This window comes from Chroicocephalus ridibundus, chromosome 2, assembly GCF_963924245.1.
Source record: "Chroicocephalus ridibundus chromosome 2, bChrRid1.1, whole genome shotgun sequence".
Lineage (NCBI taxonomy): Eukaryota > Metazoa > Chordata > Aves > Charadriiformes > Laridae > Chroicocephalus > Chroicocephalus ridibundus.
Genome location: NC_086285.1, coordinates 18,077,240 through 18,090,634, shown reverse-complemented (window position 1 = coordinate 18,090,634; position 13,395 = coordinate 18,077,240). Strand labels below are relative to the sequence as shown.

Below are 13,395 nucleotides of genomic sequence, written 5' to 3'. Positions count from 1 at the left end.
TTCTCACTGGATGTAAGGAAACAGTTTTTACTAGGAGGACAATTAGTAACGGGAGCGGGCTGCATGCAGAAGGTTGTGGAGTATCTGCTCCCAGCCATTTTCAAGACCTGATGGGAGAAAGCCCTGAGCCACCTGCTCTGAACTCAGTGTTGACCTTGCTTTGAGCAGCAGGTTGGTCTAGACAACCTCCTTCCGACCTGAGTGATTCAATGGTTCCAAAGCCTACTGTCAAATAAAAGGTACCAAGTTCCACAAAAATACCACAGAGAACCCCAGGAGTTTTCAAAATTAGCTTTTTTTTTTACAAATAATATCCATCAGGATTTTTGTTCCAAGTATCAGGTTGTGTTACTGATGCACAGTGCAATTAAATCAACAGTATGACTGAAAACCCTTTAGTAAACCCACATTTTTAATAAATTTACAAAGTGCATACAATAAAAGTTAGCAAAAGACAAAAAAAAAATCAAGTATGCACTTTTTGGAATAACCATTGGAAATAAACGATGGCTTTCCACTGAATTCCTTTTACAAGTATCAGTAACAGCATAATAATTTATGGGCAACATTAAATGTGTTTCTTCATAACAGGTATTTCCGATTAACGTTCAGTCCTTCTTAAAGCACGCATATTTGTTAAAGCAGACAAACCCCCACGCAGCCCGAGGAAGCAGATGCAGACACCCCTGCAGAAAGGACTTTGCAGGTGCAACACATCCTCACCTTGAGATTGGGTTTTGAGAGGAGTTTCAGCAGTTCTCTGATCTCACTGCTCAGCGGTTTGCTCTGCAGCTCCTCAGCCAGCTGGGTGGGAGATGGAATTGACACGGAGACCATTAGCAAAGCGTTGTTTTACCCAGCGCATCAGTGACAACCCAGAATCTATCTTGTTCAAGGTTATTACTTTCCAGCGTGTTCAAACAGAAGCCAGCATGAAGAAAAACACCATCAATCACCGCGCTTCTTTTTCTGGCCCTCGGTGGACCAGATTTAAGCCAGGCCTTTTGGCTCAGTTTAACACAAGTAATCATTTCTGGCGAGGGTGCAGCCAGATCACATTCTGATTTATAGCGATGGGGGCAAATCCCAGCACTTCATTTAAGTGAATGGTCCTTTGCGTGCAGACAAAGGACTGCTTGTAAAAATGACTGGATCAAACTTTGACACTGTCTATAAAAAACAGTTTCGAATGAGGTGGTGAAATCCACGCTGCTTCCAAAAACCCACAGTAGCTGTGCTGTTTAGGACTGGGATAAGAAAGCAAAGTGCCCCTACAGTGCAAGCAATCTGAACCTTTTATTATGTTTACACATACACTGGAAGGAGCTTGTTAAATGTGAAGCGGGTTAATCATAATATAGTTTATAACAGGTCATCAGCAATTCAAGCCCCTAAAATGCACAAGCTATGTCCTAACAACTAGATCAGTAATTTATGTTTGGTTATACTACAAAACTGTGGTTTGGTGAACAATAGAGCAGCACTCTAACGTTTAATCCCGCAGCTATTTGGCTCATGTCTTGAGTTTTTCTTATCACGACATTCTCAACTAATTTGGACTCAAGAGGCATGTTTTACTGCAGGATTTCAGACTTGAACTATTTTTCCAGAAGAAGGAAAAGCTAAAACATATTTCACAACACTGAACTTTAGTTTGAAATTCTGAAGCTACATGGGTCATAATCCAAAACGTGATTTCAGATAATGACTTATTTTCTTTGCATTAAATCAGTACCATAAAAATGTCTAAAAGAAAGATTGGTTATTTGCAGCAAGCAATTTCATTCATCTAGCCTAATTTTAAATTTGTACTTTCATTTTGTATAAATTGTCAAGATAAATGGATATAAGCATATTTTGCATAATTATATATAATAGACAATTCTAGAAGCAATTCTAGACATCAGACATGGTTTGAATACCTTTTTTTAACCTTCAAATTAATACAGGGGTACCAGGACCAAAACAAAAATTCATCACCGACAGTCCCACAGCCTTTTAACTATAATTCATAGATAAAAAGATCCATCAAATACATCAGTGCTAATCTTAACAATATTTGTGTCTTAATACTGAAAGATTAGAAAACAATCACTGTAGGAAAGGTCAGAATGAAATATTTTAGGCACATAAAGACAAGTATTGAGGTAATCTGCCTGCAATCTAGTCTGCATGTTCTATAGAAAAGCTCTACAAAACTGAAAATAATCCGTGATAGGAATGGCAGGAGGTACATGACACAGGTTCCCCTTGGTTCATTCTTTAGCTTGTAGTACTCATCACTAGAGAATAAAATCTATTCATTTGTGTCTCATTGATGAAAACTAGTAATCACTGAGTAAGAATGACTGCTTCAGCGTTTCTCTCTCAGATGAATTGTGCACAAGCATCTATTAACTTCAGCAGAACTGACGTTTGCTTTGGTGGTGCAAATACAAATGCAGGTACATAGGGTTTAAGCACAGTGAGAAACAGAAAGAATATTTTGTTACTGCTTTAACAGACTTTTTAATCTCATAATTTAGAAAATATTTGTTCAGAAATTAAATAATTCAAATTTTGTTTTCACGCATACAATTTACAAGCTTTTTCCAAATACTTCCATAAAAGCCTTAAAGCACCATGTAACAACCTGAGTTACATGAGGAAGAGGAAGACAAAGATCGACAGGGGAGGAAGACAAAGCCATGTTTCCAGATTAGCAAACAGGTACCACCAGAGCTGCTTCTTGTGCTTCTAGCACTTTTGGACTGGATATTTATTTGTTGTCGTTCTTGAAGTGCCGGTATTTGTGACAGCTACCAGCAGCAATACAAACTATATGGAATACTGTGGGCACACTGAAATCGTGCCCATCACCTCCTGCGCCAAAGACTGCAGGAAAAGCTGGCTGAGAACCTCTTCTATGATTCTTTGTTGAGGGAATCATAACATTTCACCAAGTTCTTTATGAAGAGCTGCCATTATAGAGAGGGGAAAACAAAGCAAGGGAGAAGGGCAGATATGGAGTGAGGCTGGCGAGTCGGGGAGCACCAGGGCCTGGGGGTGTAAATCTTCTGGAGAAAGTTCTGAAACTTCTTTTGTCAGAACAGTCTTTCTAATAACCTAGGGGCCTTATTTGCCATATATACGTCTGCTGCCAGCAATGATTAGAATATTTGCATGTAATCAAGAGTCCTACACCAGACACTGTTGCTCCAAAATCAGAGGCAAACAAAATCTCTGATGGGAAATTCAGCCTAAAAGTCACTGCAGGTGACGAGAGAGAACACATGACAGTGAGGAATATGAACATGTTTAGAAAAGAAGCCTCACCACAATTGTTACCTCTGAAATTGCTTTATAAAATAACACAAGAATAAAAACACACTCCATTTTTTATTTACGCTAGCAGCATCTCAAATTTGCATTTTAAATCAACCAGGAAATAGGCACTTGTTAATATCTCCTTCTTTGTTTAACTATAGAACAGTTACTATCAGTAGGAAAACAAAACATTAATTCAAAGCCTACTGAAATAAAAGTGTGTTTTATATGACCAACATGCTCTTAAATCCCTGAAGCTGACAACTAGTTGGATAAATGCGCCAAGAACTGAATAGCACTTTAATGCTGAAACTTCGTGGGTTTTAGAGTTACAAAACCCCCTGCATGTAAATGAACTTCCTCAAAGTTTGCTGATAACTACTGAAACACGGAGAATCCTGCAGTGTGCCAGCCTGACTCCAGCTGCCAAAGGACATCCTCGTTCTATGGGACGGTGCCCATAAAACCAGCTGTTCAGCTACACATACGCAGAAATGAAGAACCAGCAAGAGGATCTTTAAAAAGAAGCTGTGCTTAAAAAGAAGGCAGATGTCTAGAGACACTCATGTCCCAACACAGGTACATTTTAGAAATACAACCATATATACATAACAATACATTCACAGGGTTAAAAACCCCAACCTCTCTCATCTGAGGACTGAAAGAGTACTTTGATTTGGGGATTTCCAAAAGTATACACTTTAAATGGGGCTGAACAAAGAATGAGATTGCTCAGCATTTCTGAAAATATCAAGAACTAAGTTTTGCATCCAAAAATAAGAAATGATTCTTATTAAGAATTTTAGCCCAGAGATCCGTAACACAAATGTTAACAAGGATTATTAATATGTCACCAAGAACTTAATGAAGAGAATTTCAACCAGCTTTCTAATTTTCAAAATTACTATCAACATTATTCAGAGCTACTTGAAGGTTAAAAAAATATTACTAATATATGCCTGATGTCAAAGCTGATGCATTATTATATTGGGTATGTTACACAGTATAGCTCTCCTCCTACTGAAACATGATGAACTACATTACATCCTTTTTTCAACAGACTTCAAGTATGTTTAATTTAGTTTTTTGTTAAAATGTTACCATTCTCAATTCACAACATGTAAACACTTGTAAAATTTAAAAATCAAAAGCTAAGAATTATAGAAGAGGATAGTTAAGATTTTAAAACACCTATAAAATATGTGAAGTTTCAAACGTCGTATTTGAAACGGATCCTAATACATACTGGCTGTTCAAAAAAACAACTTGAGATCATCAATTGCAACAAAGATTTCTGGATTTCACCTAAACCACAGTTTATTAAACATTTCTCTATCCTGGCCTACCTCAGGTTCAGTCATAGTTTATACAGGTGTGTGCACAATTCATCTGAATCCTAGAATTAACCAAATAGCAAGAAATGGCAAGTTGGATTTTTTTCTTTAAAATAAAAATTATAGTAACAGGAAATTAACTACTCCATCAATGCCGACCACTTCTACAATTTATTTTTTGGTTATGAAGGTAATTTGGAGAGGTCCAATATCAATAAATCACTACTGTACTTTTTCTTAAATAGTTTTTGAGTTTTTTTAACAAGCCTCCTTCCTAGGCATTTCATACGCTTCATTTCTGTAGCACTATCTGTCATTTTTCATGTTCTGTCAGCAGCGTGCTATCACATTTGTCTTTATTTTTCCAAAGCATTCCTCTTGTCTCTGACTTTCTCAAAACACTAATAGCTGACAGCTTTTCCCCTCCCAGTAGAGTTCCAACCTGTAATTTCTATTACGTAGTTACTAAAGCAGAACAAGAGGCTATCTAGATGCAATGTTTTTATAACAGGCAAGTGAATAAAAATCAAAGTAATATCAGCAACAAGCCCGGTGATGACAGCACCTTTGGAAACATTTGCAGCTTCTTATGATTTCAGCTCAGAGGATTACATTCATATGTTTGCACTATGAGGAGTTCTGCCTGCAGACAGTTTTTTGGGAGACTTGGTACCAGTGATCTCAGCAGGGGACACTTACATCATCTGCCAAGGCTGCTGCACCATGGAGTATGGGCACCGGGTTCTGTTTTTCATAATAATGCAGTTTTTCATGAATCTGAAAGACAATAGCACAAAACAGTAAGTATATTTAGCAGCACGAGAAATGGTACAAAATGACCCTGTTGAGCTAACTGATCTGTTGAGTGTCTGTAACTAAAGAAACATCCTTATAGTAACCTACAGGCAGCAATCATGTAAATGTAATTCATCATCATCCTCTGTTGAAGTGCTAAGAATATGAAATCAGATGGAAAAAATGCTCAGTATGTAGACCAACCCACAGAAAAACTAAACATTTGTGATTTTTCTCTCCTGGCTTTCTGTGTCCATATTTCTAACATATTGCTTTAAGTATCAATTACATTTTATATTGCTGCTGAAAACACAAAGCATAAAGTGTTTATCCCCAAGATGGATATAAAAAACCCTGTAAATTATGATTTATGAAGTGAAATAATAGCCTGCCACCCACATCTTGACAGACAGCTTCGCGGAGCGGCTGCCGTCATTAAAATAATTCAGAAACAAGGGCAAAGTAGTGCTAGTATGAATTCTAACACATCTGAAAGAAAAAGGCAGTCCTTCAGCAAGTTACAGTCATTTAGGAGCATTTAAAGTTTTTAATGGGGAGTTATCAACATTAAAAATGCAGTGTGCTTTGGTTCTTTCAAAAGGGGAAAGGATACACCATCATTTAAATACCCAGCCTCTTCCCTCCTCCACAAGTCATGCATTTCGAAATTTAGATTTTTCCAGTGTGAAAGCTTAAAAGAGCCAATATATTTTAAAGCTTCTAACACGTTTTTAAAAAGTTATTTCAGAACGGCATAAAATATTAAACATTCAATTTTATTTACATTATTTTCCTGAAGATACACAGATGTACAAATATTAATTAAAATTTTAAAAAGGAAGAGAAGAGCAGTCTGCAGTGATGCAACCACACCCCATTCTTAGATTTCTACTTTAGTCCCGCTGCTCTGAAGGAGGCATGGACTCCAGATGGTTGGGGGAGTTGCAGAAGGAGCTAAATCTGGGACTTCTGTGCTTGGCAAGGAAGGGAACACGAGGTCTGGCAGAGGCCGCAGGGCTCAGGACTTGCCTGGGGAGGCCCTCACATCCCTGGGGTATGGGAACCCCAGCGATACCCCACCCCTCCCTGGCGCGCGGCTGCGGGAGGAACAGGACAGACACCAGGCAGCAAGGACAGCTGTAAAGAGCAACCGAACCAGTGGTCTTCGCACACTGAAAATGTTTGGAGCCGACTGGATCATATCTGTTATGCACCAACTGCTTCCTCTAGCCTTCCCTCCTCTTCCACATTTGCTTTTCTCCGCTCACTTTTAGGGTAAAAGTGAGCAGCAGCACTCATTCCCCAGGACTCCCTCAGCCTTCTCCCCGGTCCTTTCTCTTGAGTTTAACCTGAACTCCTAATAACCACACCCATAACAAGATATTGCTTGCCATTTTTCCTGTCTTTTGCTGTGCTTCGTAATACTTACTAAGTCCACGTCTCTTTTTACTCATTTACACTACAGGTTCTTTTAAGTAAAGGCCATACAACACCCTGTTAATGTACTGTGGCATAGCAGGATCTGTCTTAGTCAATTCCTTCGTCATTTCTGTAATCTTCATAAGACTATTTCTGTAGGTGGTTTGTTAAAGAATACTGAAGTTCTGAAACATCAAGGTGAAGCATGAGAACAACACAGTTGCTCAATTGCTAAATTGTAAAATGATTTGTTCTGAACGGCAAGTATTTGCACCTCATCTGGAAAGTAAATGCAAAGCACTATTATCTCCAGAACATGAGTCTGAATTTTACACAGCCTATATAGACATTGTTTACTGAGCAAAGTAAGACTAATCCATATTGGATGTCACCGAAAGTGACTGGAAAACTTCATATTTCTAGCTCACAAAGCACAGAAACTAAACAAAACAAGGAGCTGCAGCTCCCGGAGTTTAGTAGAAGTTTGTGATTTACTTAGACTGTGAGCTTGAATAACTAAAAGGCATAATAAATCAAAAAATCTCAAATCCATCACTTTTTTGATTGCTTCAGCCAGCATCCTGATTTTATCCAGGCTGAGCTTCCATCAACTCTGAGGTTAAAAGCAGTCACATATGCTACCTTCTAGTGTCTCAAAGAAAATAGAAGTGCCACTACTGATGAAGCTGTTTTTACCCTGGACAATCTGCAGGTGTCTTCACCGGTGAAATTTAAAACAAAAACAAAAACAAGAAAAAAAACCCACCCCAAACCAAATGGAAAAAAACCGCTAAGACATTCTCACATAACTCATCTTCATGCAACAAAAAAGTAGGAGTTTAAGAGGAGGTACTGTGTAACTTTAAGAAGTTATTGGCTCTGCTTATAACCAGCAAATGGCTGAAAACAAATTTTTGTTTTCATAACAGTGGATATTGGAATTCAGCTGAGCATTTAAGGAAAGCCATTAAGGTTCTATTTGATTGTGGAGGAGTTGTAGAGAGCAGCTGACAAATCAAATCCGGAGCAAACAACAGGAACTAATCAAGTAAGCAGGAAAATTTAACTATTATTACTAGACAGGTCTAGATATTAGGTTTTACCACATCAGGTTGGAAGTTTTATTAATTTAGTAAATCCTGGCATGATTAATTTAGTAAGTGCTGGCATGATCAGTGACTCCAATGATAAACATTACATGTTCTACAGGAACAGACAATGCAACCTCAGCACACTTCTATTTGAGATGCAATACAGGTGTTGTTCGTTGGTTTGTTGTTGGTTTTTTTTTCAAAAAACATCCAATGTAATAGGCAGTATTTTGCCTTGTTTGCTAAATTAATCTGTTGTGTTTTTTTTTTTTAAATCAGATCTTCATAGGGCAATATCTCTCTTCCATCTCTTTGTAATTTAAAGGAGTTACTGAAGAAAATTAAGAAAAACACTGGTCTGTGCACAAAGCTTCAATCAATGCAAAACACAAGGATTACTTTTCATATCAGTACAAAATTATCATACGTATGATAAAAATGCTATTTCCTACTGCTCTCCCGTGGTTACTGCCTACCTCTAACTTCTGGATAACTAATTTCTTCATAATGTATGCAGTAAATATATAATAGCTTCCCGAATGCAGTAAGACAGGAGATTTGGCGCAATTCAACAAACAAAGCAAAAATTTCAGTGAGGCAAAAATACATTTTCACGCAACTTCTTCTCTCCATGTGTCTAAAAATGTGTTCCAAGATCCTCTGGTCCGTAATTTTCTCCACAGATCACAGTAAGGCTGACTGGCTTCTAGTTCCCCAAATCGTATTTGTGGCCTTTTAGGATAGGTACAGCACTTGCCTTTTTCTGGTGACCGGGGACTACGTCATCTCTGTCACCTTTCGAGGCTGACAGAGAACACTTGCAAACTCACGTGGTGGCCTCTGAATTTCTCAGACTTCAGAGTGATGAATGACTGCATTTCTGACTACCACCTTTAGAAAAACTACTGTGCACACAGTCAAACATTTTGACAACTTCTCCACATGCTGTCTTTCAGATCTTCCCAAATCTGAAATTTGTAAGTCATGCTAATATATGCACAACTAGCATTATATTTCCAAAATTCAATTCTTACACAAGTAGAATTTGAAATTTCAATATCTAGATTAAGTGACTGTGTTGATGAAAATGAAGATAATGTAAGCTAGGGAACCCAGAACTGAAAAGCAAAACAAGACAAGGGGGTGCAAGTACTTTACCCCTTTGCAAATCTCACTCAAGGAGATTAAACTGTGACAGAAATTAAATACATCCTGAAACACTTTGAGAGAAGTATGAGAGTGGATTCAAAATAGTAGAAGAGAGAGCATTTATGTATTTAAGATGAAACATTTCATATTTGCAAGCATTTGTCTCAGCTTCATTCTAAAGAATTCTATTTAATACAAAAGGCAAATTTATCTTGTATTCTGTGGCTATACCTGATGTTCAGTAACTTTAATACTATTGCCTTCTCTCTAGTAGAAACCTATGAAGCATATGGAGAGTGTAGGACTGTATCGTGCTTAAAAAATAAAAAATATAGTACATCTGGTTTTAGTTCTTCTGACATTTAAGTGTAAAGCTTGAACCCTGAAAATCTCTTCACAGATGAGACCAAGTCTGTTAAAGAAAGAGTTATGTATTGTAAATAAAATATATTAAGCTGTTCTGCTGAACAGATGACTAAGTTGTTGGGATCTTGTTTTTTGATTATTTTTTTTTTTAAGACTACCTATCCTTTTCACTGTAAGGTACTTTGGGTAGACTTACGAGGTTCTGCAAAAACCGAAAAACTACTGTGAAGATATGCCCCAAGAGAGAAAAATAATAATTTGCAAATTCATACAATTTTTGGCACATTTATAGGCAAGGGAAATTATTTCTGGATTTTCCCAGAGAGATTGAATTAAGCCTTCTAGGAGAAGGCAGAGTTACTGAATGCCTTCTTTGCTTCGGTCTTTACTGCTCGGCCCAACCCTCAGGAGTCCCAGGCATTGGGGCAAGTAACGGGGAAAGAAGAAGACTTCCCTTGGGTTGAGGAGGATCGAGTGAGGGATCAGTTAGATCAATTAGATATTCACAAGTCCATGGGCCCCGATGGGATGCACCCGAGAGTGCTGAGGGAGCTGGCAGAAGTCATTGCTGGGCCGCTCTCCATCATCTTTGAAAGGTCCTGGAGAACAGGCGAGGTGCCTGAGGACTGGAGGAAAGCCAACGTCACTCCAGTCTTCAAAAAAGGCAAGAAGGAGGATCCGGGGAACTATAGGCCGGTCAGCCTCACCTCCATCCCTGGAAAGATGATGGAACAGCTCGTGCTGGGCGTCATCTCAAGGCATGTGGAGGAAAAGAAAGCTATCAGAAGTACTCAACATGGATTCACCAAGGGGAAATCATGTCTGACTAATCTGATAGCCTTCTATGATGGCATGACTGGATGGATAGATGAGGGGAGGGCAGTAGATGTGGTCTACCTTGACTTAAGCAAGGTGTTCGACACGGTCTCCCACAGCATCCTCATAGGAAAGTTTAGGAAGAGTGGGCTAGATGAATGGACAGTAAGGTGGCTAGATAACTGGTTGAAAGACAGAGCTCAGAGGGTAGTGATTAGTGGCACAGAGTCTAGTTGGAGGTCAGTGACGAGTGGTGCTCCCCAGGGCTCAGTACTAGGTCCAGCCCTCTTCAATAATCCATCAATGACCTGGATGAGGGGATAGAGTGCACCCTCAACAAGTTTGCTGATGACACAAAGCTGGGGGGAGTGGCTGACATACCAGAAGACTGTGCCACCATACAGAGAGACCTGGACAGGTTGGAGATCTGGGTAAAGAGGAACCTTATGAAATTCAATAAGGGCAAGTGTAGGGTGCTGCACCTGGGGAGGAATAACCCCATGCACCAGTACAGGTTGGGGGCTGACCTGCTGGAGAGCAGCTCAGCTGAAAGAGACCTGGGAGTCCTGGTGGACAACAGGATGACCACGAGCCAGCAATGTGCCCTTGTGGCCAAAAAGGCCAATGGCATCCTGGGGTGCATCAAGAAGAGTGTGGCCAGCAGGTCAAGGGAGGTCATCCTCCCCCTCTACTCTGCCTTGGTGAGGCTGCACCTGGAGTAGTGTGTCCAGTTCTGGGCTCCCCGGTTCAAGGACAGGGAACTGCTGGAGAGGGTGCAGCAGAGAGCTACCAAGATGATTAGGGGGCTGGAACACCTCTCTTAGGAAGAAAGGCTGAGGGATTTGGGTCTCTTCAGTCTGGAAAAAAGACAGCTGAGGGGGGACCTTATCAACACTTATAAATACTTAAAGGGTGGGTGTCAGGAGGATGGGGCCAGGCTCTTCTCAGTGGTGCCCGGGGACAGGACAAGAGGTAATGGGCACAAACTTGAGCATAGGAAGTTCCACCTAAACATGAGGAGGAACTTCTTTACTTTGAGGGTGGCAGAGCACTGGAACAGGCTGCCCAGAGAGGTGGTGGAGTCTCCAACTTTGGAGACATTCAAAACCCACCTGGACGGGTTCCTGTGTAACCTGCTCTGGGTGACCCTGCTCTGGCAGGGGGGTTGGACTAGATGATCTCCAGAGGTCCCTTCCAACCCTATGATTCTATGATTCTATAACAAAGTATAGCAGAAATATGTTTTCTGCAGTGTCCCCAGCCTGGACTATTTCAAAACCCACAGGGTGCTTTCTGAGTCAGAAAAACAAAAATCTTAAACAAAGAATCCTACAAAATAAGCTTAATTTCTCCTTTTAAATTTCTTTATTTCCAGGTACAATTCTGCTATCATATGGCTCAAAACAACACAGGGGAACGGGGATAAGGATCTACACAGAACAATATAATCAGTTTCCAAAACCCCAGCTCCTTCTGGGAAGGAATCCCCTTAATACAAGACAAGTATCTTAATACAAGTGCAAAAAATGCACTGTCAGACATGTTATCTCCTTTTTCTGAACTTGAAGAAATAAGGTCTTTAACTGCTTGATGTACCTACAGCTTCATGCATAGAACAGAATGTTTTTAAAGGAGATACTGAAAGTGTCAGCAAATTGAAAGTATAGTTCCCTGTAACTGCTTTGGAAAAATAATTTCCCATCAATGCCAATAAGCTATACTAAAGACGCAGAAAACTGCTAGTTTGAATGGATTTTCAAATGTTCTGTACATCAAAGTAAAATAAATTTCCAAAACAGAAAAAAAGCCTACTTATGAGAAATAATTTTGAGACGTAAACAGAACATTAAGGCTTCTGGTTTTCAGTTTTTACAACCTTCTCCAATCCTATCCCTGCTTTTCTATATCATGACATTGGCTTTGTCTTTCTGTCCTCTTTTCCCCTCCTCTTTTCCATCTCAAAACTATTTTTTTCAACTTCCTTGCTTACGCTTTCTTTTTTCTACTTTTTAAATAGAGATCAATACATTTACGTCACCTGTAACTACCTTGCTGCCCGTATGTTTATATTCATATGAATACTCTACTCTGTAAGTACGTACTCATCGTGACTACACATCTCTCAATTGCTTGAGCAAGCATGAAATGCAAATTTTATGTACAGAATATGTTAAAAGAATGTTCACCTTCTTACCTCCAGAGTACTTTACTTGTTACATGGATTGATCAATCTAAATTTTAGGAGGAACTAGCAAAGAAAGTAAACCTGACAATTAGACTGTGAAGACGTATTATGTGGTAGTGGTCCAGTGCAAGAATTCGAGCCCGCAGATAGGCTCTGTTTGAAAAGCATATACAAAATCATTGGTGGTGGAGAGAACAAGAGGTAGGAAAATGCAGAAAGGACCCAAAATTTGGGTCCAACTTTTATTAGTAATCAAGAGCTCGGGAGGAATAAGGTGCCAAAACGTTAACAGGAGACAAACTTAGTCTTTTTGACAGAAGAATTGACATAGGTAAAGAATAAGTGTATGTAAGAGTATACAGGCAAACACTCATAACCCAAAAAACACTGGATCAACATCAGTGAGCCATACTAGCACGTAGAACACAAGAAACCCCAAACACATTTGTGAAAACATTCTGCCAGCCACACAGGGGTGTCACCAACTACTCAGACATGTCATCACCTCTAGATAAGAGCTTTTTTATGGCAATGACACCATCCTGACAGTACGCACTGAAAAGGATATTGGGAGAAGTCTGTACTATCATTCTAAGGCAGACAGTAAATCTGGAACAGAGTGCATCACCTTTTGAGAAATATCAGTGGCTTATATCCTCTGATTAGTTATATAAACATTCCCTTACTTGGGTGTGATTTTACTGGATGAGATATCTCTCAATATGGAGATAAGGTACCTGCAAAATTTGGTAATTACACTCACGCATGAAACCGTGCAACACCATCTTTGTTTAGTGCAAGGGAACAACTGGCACTGAGGACCTAATCACCACACCATATACTTTTTACCCTGGACTGGCCTAGCCTAGTCTCGTCTGCTGAATACCTATTAGCAGCTAATCTCCCTGTTTAGTTCCAGCAGAAATGAATCCAT

General features: G+C 39.4%; 1 protein-coding gene across 4 annotated transcripts in view; it reads right to left on the bottom strand.

Annotated features, from left to right (window-relative positions):
• Window positions 1-13,395, bottom strand: part of MPP7 (MAGUK p55 scaffold protein 7) — a 155,170-nt gene that overhangs the window by 63,121 nt on the left and 78,654 nt on the right. For all 4 annotated transcript variants that reach the window (XM_063324580.1, XM_063324579.1, XM_063324582.1 and 1 more), the window contains 2 exons: window positions 5,340-5,417; window positions 724-804 (listed from right to left, as the gene is read on the bottom strand). In XM_063324580.1, coding sequence (XP_063180650.1) covers window positions 724-804; window positions 5,340-5,417 — 159 coding nt within the window. The remainder of the gene's footprint in view (window positions 1-723; window positions 805-5,339; window positions 5,418-13,395) is intronic.